Source organism: Drosophila yakuba, chromosome 2L, assembly GCF_016746365.2.
Source record: "Drosophila yakuba strain Tai18E2 chromosome 2L, Prin_Dyak_Tai18E2_2.1, whole genome shotgun sequence".
In the NCBI taxonomy this organism is placed as follows: domain Eukaryota; kingdom Metazoa; phylum Arthropoda; class Insecta; order Diptera; family Drosophilidae; genus Drosophila; species Drosophila yakuba.
Window position 1 is genome coordinate 11,930,488 of NC_052527.2, and position 25,475 is coordinate 11,955,962.

At 40.5% G+C, this 25,475-nt stretch overlaps 3 protein-coding genes across 11 annotated transcripts in view; 2 read left to right on the forward strand and 1 right to left on the reverse strand.

Moving 5' to 3' along the window:
- LOC6527832 overlaps positions 1-13,329 on the forward strand; it is a 39,228-nt gene extending 25,899 nt beyond the window's left edge. For 5 of the 9 annotated variants that reach the window (XM_039370928.2, XM_039370930.2, XM_039370931.2 and 2 more), the window contains 6 exons: positions 3,838-3,944; positions 5,700-5,796; positions 10,563-10,700; positions 10,881-11,508; positions 11,607-12,242; positions 12,894-13,329. In XM_039370928.2, the coding sequence (XP_039226862.1) occupies positions 3,838-3,944; positions 5,700-5,796; positions 10,563-10,700; positions 10,881-11,508; positions 11,607-12,242; positions 12,894-13,054 (1,767 nt within the window). In that variant the 3' untranslated portion in view covers positions 13,055-13,329. Of the gene's footprint in view, positions 1-148; positions 342-3,837; positions 3,945-5,699; positions 5,797-10,562; positions 10,701-10,880; positions 11,509-11,606; positions 12,243-12,729 lie in introns of those variants that run through there. The other 4 variants (XM_015198339.2, XM_002088869.3, XM_015198338.3 and 1 more) reach the window with 3 other exon arrangements.
- Positions 13,330-13,868: 539 nt separating this feature from the next.
- Positions 13,869-15,086, forward strand: LOC6527833. The gene is made up of 2 exons (XM_002088870.3): positions 13,869-14,493; positions 14,680-15,086. Exons 1-2 carry the CDS (start codon positions 13,993-13,995, stop codon positions 14,890-14,892), a joined length of 714 nt encoding a protein of 237 aa, XP_002088906.1. The 5' UTR covers positions 13,869-13,992; the 3' UTR covers positions 14,893-15,086.
- On the reverse strand, positions 15,066-16,181 carry LOC6527834 (coiled-coil domain-containing protein 43). The gene is made up of 3 exons (XM_002088871.4): positions 15,903-16,181; positions 15,623-15,844; positions 15,066-15,509 (listed from the first exon to the last, which is right to left on the reverse strand). The coding sequence occupies exons 1-3, from the start codon at positions 16,062-16,064 to the stop codon at positions 15,267-15,269; spliced, it is 627 nt and encodes a 208-aa protein (XP_002088907.1). The 5' UTR covers positions 16,065-16,181; the 3' UTR covers positions 15,066-15,266.
- Positions 16,182-25,475: the final 9,294 nt, after the last annotated feature.

Below are 25,475 nucleotides of genomic sequence, written 5' to 3' on the forward strand. Positions count from 1 at the left end.
ACACAGCCAGACCCCTTGAACTGGGCTTGTTTTCGCCATATGTGATGGGGAAAAAATCAAATAAAATAAATGTTTAGGCGGACTCTGTGTCATGAAAATCTTTGCTCAACAGAATTTTGAATAGTCGTCAATGGGAGTTGGTACGTTTCGGTTCGAGCTGATCTTAGCCCAAGTGTTGTGCAGTGTTGAGTGTCAGTGAAACTCCATCGAAATTCGAATAAATAAACTAATAACTGTTGGAAAGATTTCTTTATGAAATTTGAACTCAACGGAAAAAGGGAATCCATTCATAGTTCAATTTACCTCAGAGCCAAATGATTTTTTCAACGGATTTGCATTGGGTAAGCAACTCTCAACATTAGTTGACTTTCAATTAAAACGAAACAAGTATTTGAACGTCGAACATTTCCATTTTGGTACTGCTTTTTCAATTGTTTCAACATGACTTGTGTTGGCAAATTGAATTTCATTTTCAGCTGCGGATTATATTTGACTTTTGCTCAACATTCACCGAAAAAAAAAATCAGACCATTGTTTTTCTTCAGCTCTTTTTTTTTATTTTGTTGCCTTTTGATGTTAACTCATCCAACCAAAGTCATAAATACTTGCTGTGCTCTCAACTGGCAAAAGAGAAAAATATTTATTAAATAAAAAGCCAGCTCCTGGCCCACCTTTTCATATGCCATTTGATGCCATTTTCCTTTTTCTTTGCCGCTGTGCCGAGTTGCCGGGTTGCCGGGCCTAACTTCCCCTCACATTTCCAGCTGTTGCACAAATTTTCACTTTGTGTGTTCTTTTCACTGAACCCGCCAACGCTGAAAGTAGTTTGTGTCTGTGGATGCGTGTGCATAATTAAATTACAAAAGTTTTTTATTATAAAAGTCATTGACTGACGGACTGGCTGCCTTTTAAAGCGGTAATTGTTTTAAAGAGCCGCCTTTGAAATTGCTCATTAATAAACTACTACTACTACACTATGCTTCTACTGATTAATATTTGCAAGCAGAGGAGTTAAAAGATTGAAGATCTTAAAATTCAATATACCAGCTAAGCCAGGTTAAATGTTATTTATTTGTAATTGAAGGGAATTTTCACATGACTTACAGATTTGCTATTTTAAGCATCGGCATAAAAGTAGAGTGATTACGAGGAGTAAACCTGTGACTTGTTAGATAAAGTAGGAAGCCGTACAAAAAATATTCAATATATATAAAAATTGTGGATAAACATATGCTGTTGGCGATGACACATTTGGGCTTGGTGAACGGAAATCAAGAGTCAGATTGAAGACTTAACAATTTATAATTGTTAACTGAAGAGGCTGCATTGTCAGTGTTGGCGTATTGCTGTACACAAATGGAACAGGGTGTGAATCCATCAAAATGATGATGTGTGGCGGAGATTTCAGTCCTCATCCTCGTCCAGTGCAACCTCAATTAAAAGCCACCATAAATGGGGCGCCAGGCAGACCCAGCCTGGCCAGGTAATTATATAAGCCCAGTTGAGTGCAATCAAAAAGAAATACCAGAAATATATACATTTTTTTCACCACTGTCTGCTTGAATTGGCGGCAACAAACAGTGAAACCCGCAGCATAAATAATCAAAATTGTTGGGGGAAATGGAATTTCTGCAATTGCAAAAGTTTTCGCACACGAAAAAATGACATGAACTGCAATGAAAATGAGGGCATTGAGACACTGAAGTCATAAGGGTTATATAATCACTACAGAGTTGCACAAAGACACCTTTTTGATTTTTTTTCCAAAAAAAAGGTTGCATTTTTGCTTGGCTCACGGAAGCTGCAACACTTGAACATTTGTTCTCAGTTGGAGTTGATTTCTTTGTCTCTTCGGTTAATGTTAAATGTTAAACACACAACTACGATGGCTAATTAAAAATGCATTTATTTATTTAAATGAGTGTTTAAAGAGCGATAAGAAATGATAATTTATCTTTTATGGTACATATAGTAAATGCAAAACAAATAGGTGGCTGAGCAGAAAGATAATGCCTGAATGAAAGGCAAATAGAGGTAGGTCTCAGATAAAGAGCGCTTTTGTACTTACCCGAAGTGGGATTTATCCAGTTCTTTAGTTCGCATTTCCGCTAATTGACAGTCTAGCTTACAAACTTTTTTAGCTCCAACTTTAATGCCATTGATTTGACACAGAATTGTATTTATTTTGGTACAAAGAGCGCTAAAAAAAAGTATTGTATGTATCTTAATTTTCGCCCACAGCAGTGGAAAAAATGCTACAAAATTGGGGCCCCAATTGCGAAAAGGCAAAAGCAAACTCATTTTGCTCATTAACTGCAATGGCTGAAGCACGTTTCGTCCTTTCTCTTTCCCGCCGCATCAGTCGCTCTCTTTCCTCCCTTTGCTTGGCATTCCGAGCGCACAATAGTTTTTAATGCGCCAAATTAAGTTTCAGCCGAGTTTTTTAAACCCTTCCCTCCCTTCGCTGCTCCGAACTATCCGCACAAACTCTTTCATTTTCCTCCGTTTTCCGCCATTTCAGCCAGCTTTCCTCTTGACCATATTGAGCTTGAAGTTGGCTTTTGTCTGCCCGTAGCTCGTGACTAACATTAATTTGACCAGAGAACTGGCTAAGAACTTCATTCCATTTATAGGATAGATGGCTCGTAGCAGATAAAACAAGAAAAGTATCTTCAATTTCAGCGCCCAAAAGATTTATTGCCTCGTTTCGGGTATTTGCCAGATTTCGGCAGAAATTGTTTCTGCTACTTTGCAGCTACCTAATTCAGTTTGTCTCTGTTCGTCTCAATTATAATTCGATTTCGGAATCCCGCTTTTGTCAATTCGCAAATAAAACGACCCGTTAGCATTTTGATAGATTTTCGCATTTATGTTTTTTTTTTATTTTGGTTTCGACAGTGGCTTTTGCCTTTTGCCATTGGCATTTGAGCATCTCATTTGGAATTAATTCGTTTCAGATTCGGCTAGCTTTGGTTTTATGACTTCAAAATGTTTGACATTTTTGGTTGGATATATAGCTGGTAATTCGCCAAAGGGGTCGCTGAATAAAGTTCAAATTGAGTCATTAAGTGGAATTGGTCAAACCGATTGAATATTTGAATATACACAAGTGATTTACCTTTAATTTATTCCACTTTTCTTTAAACTTAACTACTCTAAAACAAAAGTTGTGTGTACACAAATATCCATTGATCGCGGATGATCTTATTTGACAGCTAATTTAATCTTCAGCCGAAAAAAAAACGCACTCAGATACAGATACAAGATAATTATGGCAAATAAACCGGGACACAGCGGGCAACATTTGTTAATGTAAAATATTGTAACACTATGGTTGATAATAAATTGCCTTAATGCTCATAAAGCCAAAACAACAAACCGCACCGCCAACAAACAGAATTTATGGCAGAGTAATGGTACAAGTCGAGAATGGGGATATATGTATGCGACGCCAGTGGGCGGTGGGCGTGGCAGAGGGGGTCCAGTGGGGCCAAAGGGCGTTTGGGGTTGAGAAGCGGGGCGCAAGTGGCAGCGTTTTTAAAGCAACATTAATCATGAGCTCACGAGAGTGCCTCGCTTTCTCCCTACCGCTTTCTCCGCTCCTGGTCTATGTGTGTGTTTGTGGGTGTGTGGGAAATTGGCTTTTCCATGCCGGGCTTTTTAATAATTTATAAAAGAATTTACGAGCCAAGCAGCTGAGGCATAGAAGTGCGTTAACTACATGCACACAAATATTCCCATAATTAAATTTGAAGAATGCACAATCAGCAACAATTTCCCGCTTCTCTCACTCACTCACTCTCTACCTCTCTCCCTCTATCGTTCTCGGCTGTGCAGCAATCCTTGCTGGCAGGACGCATTCCGGTGGCCTCCATGACAGGACCCATTAAACGCGGACTGCTGTGGCAGCAAAGGGATCGGCTCTTCTCGCGCTGGAAGGAGCGGTAAGTACACTGAACAAAAAGGTTATATTTTTACAAATTTAATTTAAGTAAATACTCAAAAAGATTTGTAAATCTATCTTATCTGCGAAACAATAGATACTTCTTTCAACTAGCATTTGTTGGCAAAAATAATATGTCATGCTTACTGCAATAAATCGTTTAAATTTATTAGCTTTGCGATTAGAATAGTAACATAATTCTTACTCATATCAAATGTGCCCCTGTTTTTTCCTAAATTTTCATAAAATGCAACTCAAATTCGATGACCAGTTTCTTCTGCGGTCGAGTGGGGATGCATAAATGTTAAGCGCTTTTAAATTCACCTCCACCGCAATCTGCATTTTCTGAAAGACCAGACATGAGCGCACCACCAACCCCACCACGCCCACCGCCCCGGAAAATATGCAAATATTTTTCACAACCTGCGAGGGTTGTTAATTGCGAAAAGGGGCATAATTGACAGTGGCTGCATGCTGGCCCGTCCTTTTTTACAGATAATGCTAATGGGGGGAAAATGGGGCAAATCCAGGGGGTGGAACTTTTGACAGCTCTTTTGTTTTTGTTTCCCCCATCAAGCTGCATTTAATTGAAATTTAATTATGTTGCATTGCGATTCGGTGTTTTTGTTTCACTTTCGGCTTTTGCCCTTTTGAACCGATAATTACGTTTATCGCTTATCATTTAACAGCGCCATTTTAATTCACACTTAATGAGCAACTAAGCCTGGTATTTCGTTGGTAAATATTCGATTTAAAGTATTACATCCAGCTAAATGCGATTTATTAAATAGATCTGAAATAAATTTCGCAAAATGCTCTAAATGGTCATCGAACAGTTTTGAACAATTATTACATTGGCACTTAAAAACTGAAGAAGGTTTCTTCCATGTTCTCAATAGATTTAATGAAAAATAACAATGTGGACCTAAATTCGCATTTATCTATATTTTTTATTCCGAATCATCTTCATATTGTTGTGTTCAGCTAACAAAAGGCCTCCAGTTATTGCTTATCTTTGGCTTAGATCTCGCAGTGCATCATTATGTTGCATGCCACCGACATTTACCAAGCCAAGCTAATCACCAAACCGATTATTATCCACGGCAAACAATCTTTCAGGGGGAATCTCCACCTTTTTCCATAAAACCACCCACTGAAGTAAAGCGAGAAACCCGCAAGCCATTCAACTCTTCCGCAGAGTCGAAGACCAATTTTCTTGGCTCAATTTACTTGACCACGTTAACAAGCTTAACAAAATGAGAACTTCCACCTAGGAAGTGAGCCATTATACGAACCAAAAATCCAACTGAAAACCAATTTAACAATTTCTGTTCAGCTTGAGAACTTTTAGCTCGCTTATCGCGATTGGCTTGTACGCTTCATACATAATAAACAAATGTGAAATTTATATGCATCAGCAAATGGCTGGCCACATTAATAAAGTCGATTTTCATTGCTGCAAAATAAAAATATAATACTATTATCGTTTGAGGAAGTCGTAAAGCTTGAAGTACTTTTCTGCTCAAAGGCGAGCAGCGGTTTTGATTTTTTGGCGCATGATTTATGATTTATTAATAAGATATCAAAATGCCATCCATGGGGAAGGGATTAAGCATCTTTTTTTGGCAACACTTTAAGTGCCCGGATTTTTATTTGACCTTTAACTGAAGACTTTCGGCAGATAGACATGAATGTAAAGGTCACTCCTCGAGTTGTGAACGGATTTGTACTGACTAAAGCCAATCTCCACTTGCAGATACTTTGTGCTCACTCGTGACTACTTGCACTGCTTCAAAAGAGCCTCGGGATCGGCCAACGAACGTGCCTCGGATATGGGACAGTTTATCTTCAAGGTAAGTGCATGCAAACTTTAAGATAATCCTAAAAAAAAGAGTATGCAAAAGGTAGACAATAGAGAGTTCCCTAAAAGATTCGAGTCCGCGTTTATATCCCCCTTTCAAAACGCCTCCACTTCAGCGAAGTGTCAAGCGAACTTTTATATTTACTGCGCATTGTGTTAAATTCTATTGCAGCCAGAAAAAGATTTATGCACAGCATTATGAGCAACCCATGAATAACCTGTTCGTGTTTAAGGGGGGTTTTTTATAGAGTGGGGCTAGGACACACCTAAATGCCTTATAAATGAAGTCTTTTTCGGTTGACAATGCCAGGCACATCAAGTCACGTTTGGCAATAGACTTCGCAGGCAGATAGATGCAAGATACCCTTTCAATTGATAGGTAATCTTCAATGGAAATCCATATAAACTATGCCAATTGTCGGGGTATCCTCTTTTTTAGTCAAACAAATCCTGATCGCAGGGGGAATAAAAACGAGCAGAAAAACTTCAACTAAGCTCAACTAATTGGCTAAAACTCGCATCTACTGCATGTTAATTTGCCCCTCCCCTCTTCTTGGGGCTCCCCCCTCTTCGAGTGCCCCCCTCCGTCACTCACTTCACACAACTTTTGCGATGAAAACAAGGCAAATACGAGAAATACTAAAGGCAAACGGGCAAATATTGCACACTGGCAGCAGCAGCGAAACTCAAACAGGAACAACTGCAATAGCAAAAACAACTGTGAAAAACACAAAAACAGGAAAATGCTAATCGCGAAAAGTCGATGTATAAACACCCTGAACTGGCTATTTTGCGGTTTGCTGTGTAATGTTTTGAAAAATCTGAACAATTTTATTCAGAAAAAGTATTTGTAAATATTATACTCTTTGTTATTATTATGCTTTGAAAAATCTGAAAAATTTTGTCCAGAAAGAATATATGCGAATATTATCCTCTTTCAAAAACAATTATGTTATAACAGATTAAAACAATATGTTCCAAAAGCTTCCAATGTATTTCTCGGAATTAATCATTTAGGAATGAGTTAATAGTTTAACATGTTGCTTTTATATAATTTCAACAAATATTTTATTTGTTGTTATTCATTTAGATGTATAATTTTTACTGACTTAATAATGCTAGAATTCATTAAATATTATCATATGTATTTAGTATAATATACATACCTATATTTTGATTCCCTAAAGTCATAGCAAATGTTTAAGTGAGAGTATTAGACACACGATTGCCGTGAAATTGTTCATTACCTCGGCTACCGATGTGTTTTGTTGTTGCTGATGACATTATTGTTGTTGCTGCTTAAACAAATAAGGAAAATGCACATAAAACAACAACAACAGCGAAACAACAAATGCAACGCCACTGCAAAGAGATCATGGGAAAATTACTTTAGCGCTTTTTTCCCCCTCTTCAATTTAATTTTATTTTCTGTTTTGTTTTAAATTTGTGTCGTTTTTTCTGTTTGCTGGCGCTTTTCTGCTAAAATCTCGCTCTTAAAAGCAGTGTCAATACACAACCAGCAGCAGGTTGTTGTTGTTTACAGTTTAATTTAAAATTAAAATACATTTTTCTCTCGCAAATAAAACAAAGTGAAAAACGCGCCGTTGTTCTGCGGGCAATTTTCCAAAGTAAATAAGCAAGCGTGGCAAGGGAAATGGGAAAATGGGAAAAGCAGACACGGGGGAAAATAATGACATAGGTGGAACTAAATGGTGAAAAATCCCGCACCATGCGGGAGATTAACTTATCTAATGTGAGGGAAAACATTTATGAAGAAATTACGCGTAGAACTCATTCGACTAGATACATATTACATAATTTGTTTCACAAAATTGTGGATTTCTTTTGAAAATTCCATCAAAGTTTCCGGATATTTCACATGAAATAAACACCAAACTGACCTTCAAGTTAAAGGCCTTAAAAATTCAACCGTTTTTGGTCAGCAAAACCACATCACAGACACCAACCCACCCCCACACTCGTGTAGCCAAGACGCGAACCCGGAATGCCAGCCGTGAACGAGTCATTGAACAAAAAGGTGCGAGAAAGAGGCACTGTGCGGGTGCGAAAGAGAGGGAGAAAATCTGAAAATGTTTGACTCATTAATGAGAGGGAAGGCGGCATCTCATTTTATCGCTTCTTTGTGCTTTTCGCGTGTTCATTGATGTTTCACTGACACTACAATGATTCAATATTGCCTCGTCAATGTAATCACCTTAATCAATTAGGCGAAAAGAGCAGCAACTGCGTTGAAAGACAGATGGTTTCAGTTGAATTATTTAATTTGATTTTAAAGCCCTTTTAATTTCACGCTTTCAATTTCAACCAAACAGAAACTAGGTGTGTAAATGGGAACATATTAATATATAATAACGCACAACAAAATCCTAAAATATATTTTAAAATCCATACAAAAATTAGAAGTATATAAATATAAATCAGCAGACTTTTTATATTACTTGTTTCTTTCATTTATGCATTAGTGTCTAGGTATCTGATTCTTATATATGTACCTTGTTCCTTAGGTAATTTAAAAATAGAAATATATTATATTATATTAGTGATTAAATGTAAGAACGAATACATAGGGATCGTTTCTTATAGAATGCACAATTAAGAAATAACATACCGAGTTCTAAAACTCCTGCCATCCATCAGAGATTCCCATTTGCATATGGAGCACACTTAGCGCGGCAAAAGTGATGAAACTGAATTTGTCCGATTGTCTGACATCTTTGTACCTGGGGGAAGAGCTGATGGCTCGGTTCACCTGCCTGCGGGTGGGTAAAGTTTGCCGCCTCGGAATTGTGCAGTTTTGCACTTCGACAGTGATTGAAAGCTATATTGATTTTTGTCCTTGGGTGGGCGGCTTGGGGATAATACGAAAGGGGGCGGGGCGGTGGGTGTGCCTGTCGGGAAATGCAATTTCCGCCTGTTCAACGTTAATGAGCATTATTAATTGGGTTGCACAGCAGAGATTGGATATCGATGCTGAAGTATTTAATTATGCTCAAAATGTGAGCACGCATAATTAAGAGGGAATGGGTGCAAGAAAAATGACAGAAATTAAATTGAATATTAAGAAATTAAGAAAAGGCTTAACTGATGTATTTAACAACTTAAGCACACACGCGTCTAAGTTCAAATTTACTTTACCAATTTGCAATGCCAAAATTCGAATCAATGATCAATTGAGCTTCTGTGTTAGTTTTGACAGCGCATGCTGTTCAACATGTCAAAATATGAAGCGGGAGCAACCACAATGGAATTTGTTCATAAAACCCATAAATAACAATAATAAATAATAACAGGCGGGCCAACAAGCCGATCAATATCGACCTTGAGCACATTATTTGTGAGCCAAAGGTAAAACGGAAATTTGGAAAATATTCAGCCATCGATTGTGGGCTGGCACACATTTTGAAAGACTGAGGTCGGAGATTGGCCAGGAGATAGAGGTCAAAGAGACTTTAAAAACACTCTATATTTATACACAATATATGCAAAAGAAAACGGTGAAATTAGTAATAGCAAGCATATATTGTAAAGGGAATTGTGTCATTCCGAACTCAACTTTAGCCATTTCCAGGTCATATCTAAAGATTTTTAAATCATTTTTGATATTTTTCTGCGTATCGTGCTATCATAAATATTTAAATGTGATGTATATCTTTCATGTCACCACCCACACAGCACTTACTAAATGCGTGCAACTCCCAAGTGAGTTCTGATTTCGATCTTTGATCTTAGCACTAGCAAACCGCACTAAATCATCCAACAAACGAATGGGATGCAATATTCCATATTCCATCTGCCGCCGCCACTATTTATCATAAAAAACGATCCGAATGCTCTAAGAACATAATTATGTTGGCCATTAGAAGAAGAGAGATGCAGCCAATGGAGGAAATAAATAAAGAAGGAAACTTGGCTAATTGCCACACGCGGCTGCCACCGGTGGCACTAGTGACTCGGTCCAGCTTCTTGATTTTACCCCCACTTTCTGGGCCTGCTGACATATTTGCCTAATGGCCTCGCATAGTTCTTGGCCATAAGCGAGCACAAGCGACGGCACGATGAATCGCGCTGGCAGAGTTAAAGTTTTCCTCATAAACAAGAGCTGCAAGCTAAAAAAAAAAAACAAAAAAAAAGAAATTAAGTTCAATAAAAAGTTTAGCATGCTAAAAAGTTTGCGGTCCCCATAGGAAAAGCAGTGGATGTAGTTGTTTGTGGCACGCAGAGCAGAGACCTTCTGGCCTAATGACTTTTAACCGAGTTGGAAAATGCAAAAGGAAGCGGGCCACGTACTACAGCAAAGTAAAAGGCTCTCGCTTAATTGGTGCATTATTCAGCTAAAGTTGTGGGGTGCCAAGTTAGGGCTCACCATTTTACATCAGTCATTTATTTAAGTTATTTTGAGAACTTTTGCCCTGCAGCTAAATAAGCTGTCATATTAAATAGTTGTAGCATATAGATTAGTAGTTATTGATGCTGTTTTACATAAGTCTACTTTCTGCTGAATTATACCCATCAGTAATTAGTTATATCTAAAATCTTTTTATGAATGCCAGTCTAGCAAACTTCAAACTGCAGACCCCTTTCCCACTCTAAAATGTTGTGTACCATTCATTCTCCCAGCGCCCCACTGAGTTGTGACCCGGGCAAATCGTTGTGTTTTGCATTCGGCGGAAAAACGTTTACATAACCTTTAACTTGATTGTCTAACGCTTTGCATTGTCTTCTGCGGTTTCGCTCCAGGTCAAGCTGGTGGACGTGGAGAAGGTGGAGTGGCTGAACCGGCGCTCCTACAGCGCCATTGGGCTGCTTCTGGGTCGCGAGGGTCGTGTTCTCCTCCGCTGCGACGATGGCCTCGAGGATTGGTTCGAGCTGCTGGAGGTGAGTGGCCATGAAATGGATAAGTAGTAGAACTAACTTGGCTCATTACACAAGAATTTTCCTAAGCTGAAAATTGCCAATTGACTGTAGAAACAAAAAGAGCCACAGATTAGTAACTATGATATATTCCACAATTAAACTTTGGTCAAATTGTAACTAAAAATTGGGTTTTCCCTTCAGGAATGCACCATGACCTCCAAGGAGCGACGACGAGCCCTGAAGATTGCCCAAGGACCCAGATCCCGCGCCTCCTTGGCTGCGCCCGTTTCGCACGCCTCGCTGCAGTTCCAGCACTTTGGACTGGGAGGCACTTACTCCAGTGCCCTGGACGACTGGCTGATGACCAATGGCACTGGTGGTCTGGCCCGCCACAAGATCGGAGCTGGCAGCCTGAACGGCTATGGCGGTGCCAATCCCTTCCTGTTCTCCGACTCGGTGCCGGATCTGAGTGCTCTGAACAACGAAAACCACAATCATCACCTGAGCGGCATCAGCACGAATCACTCAACGCCGCAGAAGATCCCGCACCACAGCAATGCGAATCTCAGTCGCTACTCCAATGGTTATGTCTCGGCCCAGAACAGTTTCACCCAGGCCGGTGCACTCTACGGTTCGCCCAGGCGGATCTTCATCAACAGCAGCTTCGGTTCCAACCAGGTGGTGGACGAGGAGACCGAGGAGACGGAGGTTCAGCTGAGGAGACCAAGACTATTCCGCGGAGTGAGCGCTACTCCGGATAATGGCAACGAACTCGACCGCGATTGGCTGTACAGGAAGCCAAGGGCGCCCACTGATATGAGGCACTCAGGTGGGTTTTGAAACTAGTGTTGCATCATGCAACTGATGCATCGTTTACAACTTTCCTGTGAATGAATTATTTTATATTAACTTAATTTCTTTATTTAGTGCAACCAATGCTGCCCACTGGCGGAGGCAGCAACATGGGGCTGGCCAAAACCGAGCTGGACTGTTCGGCCCATGATAGTGGCCTGGACACGCCCCCCTCGACGCACCGCCCCTCGAGCTATCGGGAGGCGAGCAGGGACAGCACGGAGACGAATGGCAGCTCGTCGCGAGGCACGCTGCTGAACAACTCATCATCGCCAGGCGGCAGTTTTCGGGCGAAAAAGCTGAGCGCCCAAGTGACGAATCTCAACCAGCTGAACTCCCTGCACGGCTCGAGGTACTCGGTGCAGGATCAGCGCATCCTGAAGATGCGCAACAACGAGGAGGAACGCTGCGCCTCCATCAAGATGGCCAATCGCCTCAATCAGAATCCGGAGCCGGCCACCTACGATCCCAACCAGAATCGCTACTACAAGAACGGCAATGCCACGCCCCCCACCTCACTGACGCCCCAGCACACGCCGCAGCACAAGCTGATGATGCTGCACCATGGTAATGGGAACGGCAACATGGGCACCCTGAATGGCAACACCAACGGTTCGGATCGGATGAACGGATCGGCCATTTTCCGGGAGCGTTACCAACATCCCGCCCTGGCCGCCATCATCAACGAGGCGCAGGGCCTCAAGTTTCGAGGTAGGTTTGAGGATTTGGATTTGTACGGTTTTGCTTGCACCAATCATCGTTCATCTGGCATGGTTATGGGATGGCTTTAGGATCGTATGTGGAATGGTTTTGGAAAACTTGATACCTGGAATGCTCAATTATTAGTGAAGATAGTTTTGTAGCCTTTTAAGTTTTAATATTATTATTTTATATATTATTATTATATATTATATATTATTTCTTATATTTTAATTTCTTCTTTATTTTGTTTTTTACTTTAAGAAGTTCATATCAGCTTTAAGTTCATGTAAACTTTAACAACAATATATTTTATTATTTAGACACATCTTAAAGGGGATGATTAGGATCCTTTTAAGTTGTATAAAACACTTGTTATTTTCATTGAAATATATCATCCTCACTCCATTTATCATTTGTTGTCAAGCGCAACACCTTTGAACACAACTTATAATGTATACCGTTTACCACTTTACTTTTGCATGTTATCAATTTAAAGAAGAGTCTGAAAATATGTGGTAAACCCACCCAAAACCCCCATTGTGCATGCTACACAAAGTGTCCAGCAGACAGGCCCCCAAGTGCATGAGAAGATCGGGATGTAAATGGACCGAAAGATACAGATACAGATTCCACCACTTCCACTTCCACTTCCACTTGTAGAGCGTGCGTATTCAGACAGTCAGCAGCGTCGCCTGAACAACAACAATGGACCGACCCCCCAGCCAGCCTCGCCCCTCGCCCAGCGCCGGAATAATGCCGGACTTGGATCCGGAGTCGGAGTCGGATCGGGCGCTATATATGGCACGCCCACGCGTGTATAGCGCCTAAAGGTCTAAGGATCTAGGGATAATCCAAATCGATGGAGTGCAGACTGCTCCCCCCACTAGTTTAATAAGGATATAAGCGCTAAATTAGTCGACTTGATACAAAGTTTGGAAATTATTTGCATAGAAAATACTTCAACGAAGGTAGAGACTAGTAACTAAATCTTAACTGTGTATGTAGTAGTACTCGTAGTGTGTGTGCTCCAATGTCCAGCTTTATGTAAATGTTTAAATAAATATACATTAGTAAAAGGCATCTTAATAAAAGATAATACGAAACTGTCTATTGATTGGGAAGAAATGGCTACAAAATGTGGGAAAATGTGCCTATTGGTTAAGGCTTTGCATTAATTTAAAGGGTAAGTGTTGTGTTTATAGAAACTGCAAGGATATAAAATATATAGAGTACCTATGTATATATAAAATGCCGAATATGTAGAATGTGTCATGTAACTTCCTTCTTTAACAACCGTAAGTTGCAACAACTGTTGATTAAAAATAAATGAAAGATGCATACGAGAAGGAGCTTTGACCCAATTTAGACAAGCTCTAAGGATGCGGAGATCAAACTTCTTGTGATTACGCCGAAAGCTTTCAGGATGTGTTGCAGGATTCCTTTAGATTAAGCTCGCATTCGGCGAACTTTTCGGAAATGTCTTATAAAAGATGCAACACTGCAAAGCTCGGCAGCGCAAAAGCTTCCGCCGAAAGAGAGGACGGGCTGCAACCCCTTGAAGGATAATGCTGCGGATACCCCCTCGTGCGAGTAGTGGAATGGGCTTTTCGGAGTCAACAATAAAATTTTCAGTCAGCTTTCAGACGCAGCAGCCACAGCAGCACCAGCAGTCAGCAGCAGACGCAGCAGCAGCAGCCGCTGCAGGATTAAGCGGTCGCTTCAACGAGGAGCAGCAGGAGTAGAGAATTTTTGCATCAGGATGCGGAGTCGCACGGAACTGGTGACCACCACTTTCGAGGAGAGCGACGAGGAGGACTTCAGTCCGGACGATTCCGACTCCGAGGAGGACTGGCGACCCACCAAGAAGCGTCCCTCCAAGCCATCTGCCACCGATGGCGGCAGGAAGCGCAAATCCGTGGCAGCCACTGCCTCCAAGGCCAAGCGCCGCATGACCAAAGTGAGCGACGAGGAGTCCGACGAGGAGGATGACCTAGAAACCGATCCCAGTGACGATGACTTTGACTACCCATCGGCCAGCACCTCAAAGCGACCGCAGAGTCTGCCGCCCAAGAAGCAGTTCGTCAAGTTGAATCAACTGGATTTGCTGGTTAAGAAGTCGGATCTGATGGCGAGCGACTGGCTGAAGAACAATCGCTTGTGTCTGTGGCGCAAGGATGAGCAGACGAATCTACTCCAGAAGTATCTGCGGGTCAAGTCGGCCGCCGAGGAGGAGGAGCTGCTCTTCACCTCCAGCTCTGTGGTGAGTGGTTTATTTTTATAACAATGGTTGTCACATTCAGGCATCTTGGCATATCTATACATGAACCAGAACTGATTATGCAAACGTCAATTCAAGTTGTGTTATTATAATTCGATATACCTGCTGAGGCAAGCATTTTATAAAGGTTTGCCAAGGTGAATTCCAGTAAGATGCCTTATTTTCTAGTATTCCAGTTGGGACGATCAGCAGACGAGCGACTTCATAGAGGTCAAAGTCAACTGCTTGGATCCCAACAATCGACGCATAAAACTACACGATCTGGAGGCGCTTAAGAAAATCTCCGTGGAACTGCAATCAGAGCGAAATCAGAAGTCGACATCGGACAAGGAAGACGCTTCGGAGGCGGAGGAGGAGAAGCCAAATGAGGCTGATGCTTAAGAACCTACTAACTATACACAGAACTAACATTTTCATTAGTATTTACAACTAGTTGGCCAAGTTAGCGTTAAACAACAAAATTCCTTACAACAGCTATGTGAAAACCACTTTAAATATAATTTAGTAAATTAAAGAAGTCCAGGAAACGTGAAAATCAAAGAGAAATGCAAACATTTGAAGATATCAAATGAAAACTTTGGCGTTTCAATTATAATTATTGTTTTATATTCAACAGTTCGTTAAATCTCTTCAAAGCTTACTTCGCTTCAACGAATTTAATGTACATATACATGCGAAATGCACTTTGCATATGTGTACAGATCGATTTTGTTGTTGTTTATAGAAAGAGTCTAAAAATATGCACTTGCGGACGGTTATCGACGCCGTTCGCCTTTGACGGTCTTGCGTTTCTCCTTCTTCTCCTCGCGCAGTTGCTTTTGCTTCTCCCGATCCTCCTTGTCCTTTTGCTTCTTGGCCGCACTGTCCAGGCGGGCCTGCTCTCGCTTCTCCTTGGCCAGCGCCTGGACATCCGATTTGTTGGTGTTCCTGGTGAGCGTGCCGCTGTCATCGTCGCTCTCCTCCTCCGAATCCTCATCGTCCTCGTTTGTAACGGCAGTCTGCGGGTAGTTAAGTATGATCAGTATTAAAAGCTGGTAATAGATACTACGTATGGTCAAAAGTTTGAGAGCAAGCTGGAAACAGCAGATTGCGCACTACGTGGTATAGTAACCTGGGAGTATTGGGCCAGGATCTGCTGCTTGATGCGACGCTCCTCCTCGGTGTATTCACGCTCCTTGTTCACGGCGAGTTGCAGCTTCTGTTGCTCCAGCAACTTGGCCAACTGGGCATTCACATCGATGTCCAGGCCCTTCTTGGGCGGATCATCGGCGCTGGGATGGCTCTGTAGCCACTTTTGCAGTATGGTGGCCACCAGTTCGTCAATGTTGGCCGACTGCAAAGTGCACGAACGTTGATTGATGTAGCAAGTGCCATTGTTACCCAGAACTTACACCTGTTTCGCTTAGGATTCCCTCGAGAGCCTCGATTTTCTCCTCTCTGGTTTCGTCGCCCTCCAAAATGCCAACGATGTAGGAGCCGAAAACGTTCTCGTCGGTGTTCAGTTTGCGCAGCTGCTCGTTGAGCCAGCTCTGGAACTCGTCGGTGGCGCTCATGGCTGCTTGCTATTTAGTTTATTATCATATATGGAGGGTTTCTACTTGCGAAATAAACGGGCAGTGAGAAATCGGCCGCAAAAGGCAACAAAAAATTGTGGAGCATGTGGCGCAGTGTTGGTAAGCGTTGGCAGGCGAACAGCTGTTGCAGCCGCACTGCCAACTGCCGGGAAAAATATATTTCAACTGAAAAACAATATATTCACTTGAAAAAAATATTTTGTAAGCTGTTATATCCAAGATTTAAATTAAATTCACAAGAGAATTTGTTCTTTTTATTTTTTTTATTATTATTTACATTAACATTTGCCAAACTTGTTGCTGGCAACACTGTCATCTGCACACCGCTGTTAGCCCACTGTTAACTGTCAGCAAACAGCTGTTGTTGCAGTGTTGGTAAGCACCCGCACACCTTTTAGTTGTTTGCCGATTAAAAAACCTTTACGTTTTTTGTTTGAAAACGAAATATGAACTGCTGTGCTTTTGAAACGCTGTCAGAATTTCTAAATGTACTCCCCGGCCTGCCATCTTTCATTGTCAAACAGCCACAAAGTCTAGTGCCGTATTTAAGGGCGTCAAATGGAGCCATTAAACTTAAAAACAATTTGTTTGTTTCTTGTGACTGAAGTATTTATACGGTTTAGTGCGTAAATGTGTGCCCATGTGTGTGCGCTGTTAGTCGGTTGCGCGTGTATTGGTGATTTTCGTTTGCCTTCTGATAACTCACATCGCAGCAAACAGCGAAAGAAAAATCAACAGCAAAAACAACAATAACAAATTGCAGCAACAACGTCACACGTCTGCGACACCTGCGTCGCTGTCGCCAAAGTTGTGTTGCTATTGTTATTGTTATTGTTGCTGCTGTCGCCGCTGTCGTCGCCTTCGGCTTTTGTTTATTTGTTGTTGCATCGTCGGCAGACGCTATAAACAAAAAGCAGAGAAAAAGAAGCACGTAAAGAAGGAAAAGCGCACAAACACACACACTCACACACGCGCGTGTGCCGTTGGCAACAAGTGGAATATATACAAACGCACTTCATACAATCCCATGTTTGTGCGTGATTTACAAGTCGCCGTTAAGTCCCAGCGACACGTTAACCCGAGGTTAGTGATACCCGTTGGAAAATGCACTTTCCAGTTGCAACAGGTCTGAAATTTGATGGTTAACTGATTGCCAATTAAAACTTATGTATAACAATATATATTAAAAAGATATATAAATACATATGTATATGATAACGATATATAATACTGCATTTGGAAAACATATATCAATTGGGGTTTCATTTTCTTGTAAAAATTGAATTTAAATAAAGGTCTTGTTGTTCAACTCTTTATTATATACCCACTTAAATCGAAATATGTATTATGAATATTTAAAAAATCTTACACTATACGCTGTTTAAGTTCCATTTACTTTCTATAAAAAAAAATAAAATGAATAAAGTAATTAAGACTAAACACAAAAATCTGCACTTAAGAAATTCATATTTTTTGTTTTTTTTTTAAACAAAATAACAGTTGTGATTATTTCATTTTAACAGAGCTCAGACACATTTAGATACTTATGTATGTAGATACTGTAGCTACATCACAAGTAATGATTATGTTATGCTACTTACTGGTAAAATTTTGACTCATAGTATGTACATACATTTATATGTATCTCACCTTCATATGTAGAACATATTTTTTAAAACTCATAGAAAAACAATAAATTATTCAAAAACAAAAGACATGAGCTTGATTACAAAAGGCAAGAAATTATGTAAATTTAACCAAATATGAAAAGTTTATGATTATAAAGAGTAAATATTTTGCGATATCTGTATCCTTGTGATCTTTTGAAGTGCTTTGCAAGTTGCCTGCGATTTCTGGTTCCCCACCTGCGAACATTGAGTTGCTCCTGCCACATTCCCAGCATCCTGCCACATTCTCTGCAACCTGCCGCCCACAAGGAGCCCCGCCCACTTTGCTCCTTCGCTCATCGACTTGCGGCCGCAACGCGAGTTGTGTTGACTGTTTTTTTAATGAGCCCGGTTTGTTTATGGGCGTGTAAATGTGAGTGTTTTACACTTTCCAATCCGTGTGCATTGGAGCTCCTCATGCGAACGCCTCTGTGTTTGTGTATGCATAATAATGGCCATTAAAATTAAGTAATTGACGCAGGCAGCGAGCAGACGACACCGCTTAATGGGGAGCGGTGGGGAGGAGGGGGAGGAGAAGGCGGGCGGTCTTCACTGATTCACAGGGGCAGCGCGGCAAGGGAGAAGGTGAAAAGCGGAAAATGTGTATATATTTTCTACCATAAAACCGCAGCTTTTCTCCATCTCCCTCGCTCTGCTCGTTGCGATTCGCGCTCTCTTTCGCCAACTGCAGAATTCGTCATTAAACTGGAGACTCATTTTCGGTTTCGGCGAGCTCATAAAATTCACACGTTTCATTGCTTGCGATTTTGCAATCGCGCACAGTGGTATAAAGCTGCATTAAATTTATGATAAATAAGATTATTTATAAAAGGTTTAAATGACTCAGCTAAAGCTTTTAACTCTGTTATAACATTCAAAAAGAGTTATTACTTTGATGTCATGTTTTATTTCCCTTTCAGCCCACTGTGCGTATCTCTCATCCTGGTTTTTTTTCTTTGGTTTTTTACGGCGCTTTTGATAGTGGACACGCCCTCGGCCATAAGCAACTCTTGTTCGCCGTTTAATGGCAGATTTGCTTGAAAAACTTGGCCCTAATTGTGGGCAAGAATTCAATTGATTTCCATATCATAAAGCCCGGCTTTCGGCCAAGCAATCAAATGGAAAGGAACGCAACAAGTCAGCGGCAGAAACAAAACCATTTGTATATGTGAAGCTGCACTTCACATGGCTAAATCAATTCAAGCAGCGGTGGGTGGGCTTTTCGAGGATGCCACGGGGCGCTTATCCTGCAAAGTGCTTTCCATTCTTGCTGCTCGTGGAATTTTCCAGGACCACCCACAGCGAAAGCGAGAGCTAATTCTGTATGGGAGTGCTGATGGCTGCTTTGTGGGGTTGGTATGTGGCTGTGATCTCTATATAATGCCATTGCTTATTTAGTTGCCGCTGGTTCCGTGTTGTGTGACTGCTAGCATATGTGTGCTTTTTGTTTTCCAGTTTGGTACACACTAAATGGGCTTTAAATTAAAGTGAGCTGTGAAAAAAATATATGATTATATATGAATGTATGATTATGACACTTCCTACAAGAAAGAAGTAACTTGTGCTTGGGCTTTTGTTGTATTACTAATCGTTCAATGTATGGAAAAGGTCAATTTACCAGTTCTTTCTATCTGCACTGCCCTAACTTACTTAAAATAAACTTCTTCTCTTGCTGCTGTAATATCTCAATTGAATGAATCAAATAAGTAATTTGTTGATATCATTAACAATAACTTGTTCTCTTGCTGTTGTAATATCTCAATTGAATAAATCAAATAAGTAATTTGTTGATATCATTACTTCACGAAGCTGCATTAAAACATCTTGCCAAACTATAGAGTTTCCAAATGAACTTGTCCCCTTGCTGTTGTAATTTCTCAATGAAATCATTGAAATAAATTATTTGTTGATATCCTCATTTCACGAAACTGCATTAAAACATCTTTCTAGACTATAGAGTTGTGAAGCAGGCCTTCTGTTATCTCAAGGCATCCATCTGTTACATTCCATTTGGTTTTCGGGTCCTGAAGGGTTCGCTGCCTCCAGTTGGGATGCTAAGTAGCGTCCTGGGTTTCCGAACCCAACGCACTTCGCCCCGGAGGACATCGCCTGGCACTCAGTAGTAATGTGATTGAAAAGGCTTCGCCAACTGGAGCTGCCAGTTGGATACCATGTTGGATTGGGGGGTGGGGGCTCCATGGGCGGCTGATGGATTCCATTCTCTGTGCCCTCTCGCATCCACTTAACTATTTCGATGGATTGGGTGGCATGATGTTGCTGTTGTTGCTGCTGTTTGTAGCTGCTGCTGCCGCTGACATTTTCATTTTGCTACAGTAGTAGGGCTACTGTTTTTCCCGCTGTCGCTTTTCCTTGTGCTGTATCATTGCCATGTCGTTGACAAATTGTCTAGATGGCTGGATGAATGGGGGCTCCGATCCCTGGGCACCCTGGTAACCAACCGAAAGTGGGAGGTGGAGGCGGGGGAGGAGCCCTTAAATGTGTGTCAATAAATGTGTGTTAAAAATACCGTTAGGCAGTGGGGTCATGGTGATATGGATGGGGTTCCGAACAAGCGACTCCTGTTGCGCCCAAGAATCACAGGCGTTGGTCACCTCCTGCTCCTCGGGATTCGCCTGTTCCCGAGATGCCCAGATGATGCTGGCAAACAATTTTCAATTAAGCGCACAATCACGATAAATAAATCTCATTGTGCAAAAAGCCAGTTTCATCTACACACGAAGCTTAGCTTAACTTGGATTTGCGCCCGATGTACAGCAATTTTCTGCGGTTTTTCATGCCACCACTCACTACAAGGGGGATTTTCCGAGGGCGGTGGGCGGTTGCTTTGTGGTTGGTGGGAGGCGTGGTGGCTGCAATAAAACTCCACCCAGGTAGCGACTTCATTGCAATCTTCACAAGCTTTTCCTCCGGCGCTGCTAACACGCTTTTGCTTCTAGCTGATGGCCAATGCTCTGCACAGAAGCGGGTTTGTCGGTTTTAGCCAAGTTAGAGTTGCTGGCTAACCCATGAATCATACAATTAATTACTGGGTTATGGTGTGAACTCACATAAATTTATTCAACATTTGCACAGGAGCTGAATGCAATCAAACTGAATAACCAACCTAATTATAAGCTAAGTTTTTACTTATAATTAAATATGCTTTTTAGTACAATCTTACAAAGCACTTTCAGCCAGTCAAATTAAAAACAAATACATCTGTTTATTTAATATAGGCAAATATTTATTGAAATTAATGTTAAAATATCCCAAGTAGATATGTTTATTTAATATAGGCAAATATTTATTTATTTTAAAGTTAAAATATCCCACACAGCAATAATAAAATATTATAAATACGTAAATAATTGGAACTTTCTTTAGGAAATATTTTCCTACTAAGTGCATTTGAAGTTCGCATTGTTTTGGCCACTTGCCTGTCTTGTTTGCGTTTCATTTCCTAGCCATAAATTCTGCGGTTAAGATGGCAAGTATTGAGAGAAATAGAGAAAAGCGGAGCGTTGCTGAGCAATATGTTTTTATAATGCTTGATATATACGTATGCTTGGATCGCAATTTATGGGCCAACCAAGAAATATTCATCTAACCGATTGCTGCGTGTGGTCCAAATTGACAAAATGCACACACACATACGCACAACATGCCATACAGCAGCATTATAAATAAAATAAGAAATTGCAAGCAAATTCAATCAAGCGAAATTTAACAAGATTTCCGTGAAGCGGCTGCCTTTTCTTCGCATCTTCGCATCTTTCCCTTCTAATGGATAGAAGCTGCTCATCCCCGGCCACAAATTAAGCAAAACTTTGTACACCCCCTCCGGATTCCAGATCCTCACAGCAGCTCCCCTATCAAAATAAAAAGGCAGCAAACTTGATTTCGCTGTAGGAACATATCTTATAAAGTAAATAATAAATCAGCGACCAGACGATATACACGTATATGAAAATGAAAGAAGTGTACATAATGCTGCGGCGATTCACACACATACTTTTCGGGGATTGAGATGCTGAGAAAGAGGCTCCTAAAACCTACATACCCATAGAAGATTTAGTGGCTTCGTCTTCTGGCTCTCGTTTGCTTAGGTAGCTCAAAAGGAAGTAAACAGGATTTGAGCTTTACCAGGAATCTTTTCTTTCTTATTTTCATCTTTTTTTTGCTCTTTTCGATTTTTTGCTTTTTTTGTTTTTGTGTCGTGTTGTTGGTGTTTGTTGTTTGTTGTGTCTTTAACCTCTCGGACATTAGGTACCAAATAGTTTGATATGCTTCTCCTTTCGGTCTCAGCTTTGCCTCCGCTGGTATTTACTTAAGGAAATTCGATATATTTAAATATGTATATTATTTTATGGGCTCTTTTCTGCTGCTGCCGGCTGTTGGCGCTCCTCGCCCGGGGGTTCTCTTAATGAATTCTGTGAATTTTAATAAATGATAAGACTCGTGTAATTTGAAGACATTGTACATAATTTCTGTCATTTTTTTCCCCCACCGGTGGTTATGTGTGAGAAAATTTTTAGAAGATTGGTTTGAATATTTATGCGAACGCTAATGTATATTGCTTTTGGTTTTGTATACAAGAGTCAGTCACTTGATGCCCTCGTTTCGCAGAATTATACTGGCACTATCGGTTTATAAAAGGGGTTTTTAAACTAAAATACACATTAGAACTGAAGTTATAAAGATAGTTAAGTAATTTTTTGTAGCTATTTACTTATAATTTCTTCAAGCTGGCTCAAATTTAAGCTTTTTCCTGCATTTACTTTGCTCCCGTTAATTCATTTGGAATTTATAATCACATTTTATAGATGCGAGAAAAAAAGAGGCAATTTCCATAGGTGTGGCATTTCGCATTTGATCAATTATTCATTAAAATGCACTTTGGACTCGGTTTGTATGGGCATTTCCTATTTACACCAGTCGTGTTGTTTTCGGCTTTAATTTTCCATGCTTTTCTGCACAAGTGAGCAATTATTTGTGCAACATAATTAAAATTTTATTAATTCATAAACAAATGCGCAGAGAGCGCACACAACTGGGATGCAAAGGGGAGGGGGAGGACTCCACATTGCAGTTGCCTTTCAGCACTTCATCAACGCCAAATGTTGCTGCAGTTGCCGCATGTTGTTGCCGCATGTTGTTGCCGCTGTTGTTGCCTCTGCATCATTCATAAAAAATGCCATAAATGCAGACAGAGGCAACAACATCAGCACGTAGAGTAGCCTCACCTCATCACCTCAACTCACCTCTTCAGGTGCGAATTTTCCACTCAACCCTTTCACCCGCCTACCCTTCCCCCCATCGCCCCCAAAGCAAAGCCTTATCCATCGGCCTCGTCACCTTGTCAATTTTACATGTAGAGCACGTGTCGCTGCTCGTGCTCAGTTGTTGCTGTGCTGTTGCTGTTGCTGTTGCTGTTGCACTTGCTGCTGGCAATGGGAATTTCTTCCTCGACTCTAATTAAAGAGCTCTTCAGTGGAGCTCCTTGAACCTGCAACACCATCAAATGAGTAACTGCCACACAGAAACTTTTTATTTGATACGAAAAATATTCGCAAACCAAGAAGGAACGCTATTGTTGAGTGGCTCGACTATTAGATACCCGTTACTTAGATCGCAAAAAAAAATAATTCTTATAGTGCCTGAGATCTCAAAGTCCATACGGACAGGACGGATACACGGACATGACTAGTGAAGTGAAGACATGACACTGAAGTTTTTATGGATACGATTGCTTTTGGCTTAAAATTAAAAAAAAAATTACTTTTGCTCCCTAATTATTTACCCTATCATTGCTTTTGTATGATTACAGCCTAAGTAACGTATAACAAGTAGCTCGACTATCAGGTACCTCTTACGTAGCCAACGAGATGGAGTTGAAAAACAACCGTTTTTATTAAGATTTTCGTTTTAGCAAATAAGCTGATACTTTTCAAGATTGCTAGTATACCCTGTAACGCTACAAATGGCGAGTACTAGAAGAAAAAACACGCTTTTTTCTATCTTTCACGGTTGCAACACCTGTCGAATTGTGGACATCAGCATAAATAGAATCCAAATAAAACAGAGCCGTAGGAAATACATATAGTATACGAATATATTAAATATAAAGCTCGCTGCGAGAGCAGACACAGAGAAAACCCAGCAAAAAACAATAAAAAAAAAACAGCGAACACCGCAAATACGAGCCAGAAGAAATGCACACAGCACAATATTAAACAAACGGCACGAACAAAATATTAACAAAATATAACTCTCGAAAATAGGTGAGAAAAAAAGGATAGAAAGTCGAAACAAAGCCATGTGTGCTGAAACTTAGACAAACACGAATGTCAGCAAATAGAGCGAGATTCAATATTTACTAAATGCCAAATGGAATTTTCTGTCAGCGCGAATTTGATACGCGTGTCAGGAACAATCGTTTAGATAAACAATATAAAATAACTACATTTGACATTTCGAATTCACAAATAAAACATTATTTTAATCAAACAAAACAAAAGTAGTGGCTATTTTGAAACTTAAACTCAAACTCGTTGAGTCTGCACTACTTTAAAAGAGATAAAAAGTGCAGCAAAGTAAAATATGTATTTTACTAGTTTCTTTGAGTTTCATGATGGAGAATTATACATTTTTGTAAATAAGTATCAAATATATATCTAATATTTATATACAAGTGGAGTATGATTACCATGAAAAAGTCCGTTCAATGTTTTCCGCAAACAAATCCAAGGCAAAGGCCCTGGCAAGCAAACAATCAAAAAATAGAAACACAATCATTTTCGCATGAAGTTTGGCCAAAACGCCTTCGTTTTTTGGGTTCCCGGCTTTGATTTTAATTTCGTTGCTGGTCGGTCTATCGTGGCCAACAGAAGGTGGGTCTCCAAAGGGGGGTTCCAAAAACAGGGGGGAAATTTATGGCGTCACGTTAGCAACTACTGGTTTTGATTTTTATTTTTAGAGTTTTGCCTGCTGCGGCGCTCCAACAATTTGCCGCTTTATAATTGCCTTTTTCAAATTCACTTTTTGCTTGCTGCTCTTTTTTCTGGCCATACTCATGTTGTATACTTATACTTGAGTTGGATCAGGTAAAAGTTAGAACCAAATTCAGTTTGAGATCATGGCTAAGATCTACGAAAGCTTGGAGGAAAACTCAGTCGGTTCGAATGGTTTTTACCCACACCTTTCTGCACTCAACATTATGGTTTTGAGTCATTTTGTGTCTAATTGTTGGCCACATTAACAGAATAAAAAAGCCAACGTAGACATAAAGAAAATGGCAAGTATAAAGTTTTTAAAGAGTCAGCAATTAAAGTAGCTCTTCATGTGGCTTTTGCCAGTTTGCCAGTTTGGCAATGCTGGATATCGTTGGCCATTATGTGCATAAAATTATTATTAAACAACATTAGGAGGTACCAGCCAACACAAAACCTACAATTGTCATGCATAATTAAGGCTCGGAAAAATCCAAGGAAAATCTCAATCGTTGACAAAAAGAGTTAACGGCAGAAGCTTTACATGGGTTTTTTTCCAGAGACCAAACTCAGAAGTTCGCTTGGCATTTTCTCGGCTATTTATACGTCCACGGCTGTATATAGTTTTTCATTAAATATCTTATGATGCGCTTTTCATGGCAACTTTATGAACTACAAATGAAAAATATTTTCTGGATAGGATTTGTAAGCTTTCTCAAACTTAGGAAATAAAG

Coding starts and splice junctions, on each gene's coding strand:
- LOC6527833 (XM_002088870.3), top strand. CDS start 13,993: ATGCGGAGTCGCACGGAACTGGTGACCACCACTTTCGAGGAGAGCGAC. Junction 14,494..14,679: donor TCTTCACCTCCAGCTCTGTG/GTGAGTGGTTTA, acceptor CTTATTTTCTAG/TATTCCAGTTGGGACGATCA.
- LOC6527834 (XM_002088871.4), bottom strand. CDS start 16,064: ATGAGCGCCACCGACGAGTTCCAGAGCTGGCTCAACGAGCAGCTGCGC. Junction 15,845..15,902: donor GAATCCTAAGCGAAACAGGT/GTAAGTTCTGGG, acceptor TGCACTTTGCAG/TCGGCCAACATTGACGAACT. Junction 15,510..15,622: donor TCCTGGCCCAATACTCCCAG/GTTACTATACCA, acceptor AACTACCCGCAG/ACTGCCGTTACAAACGAGGA.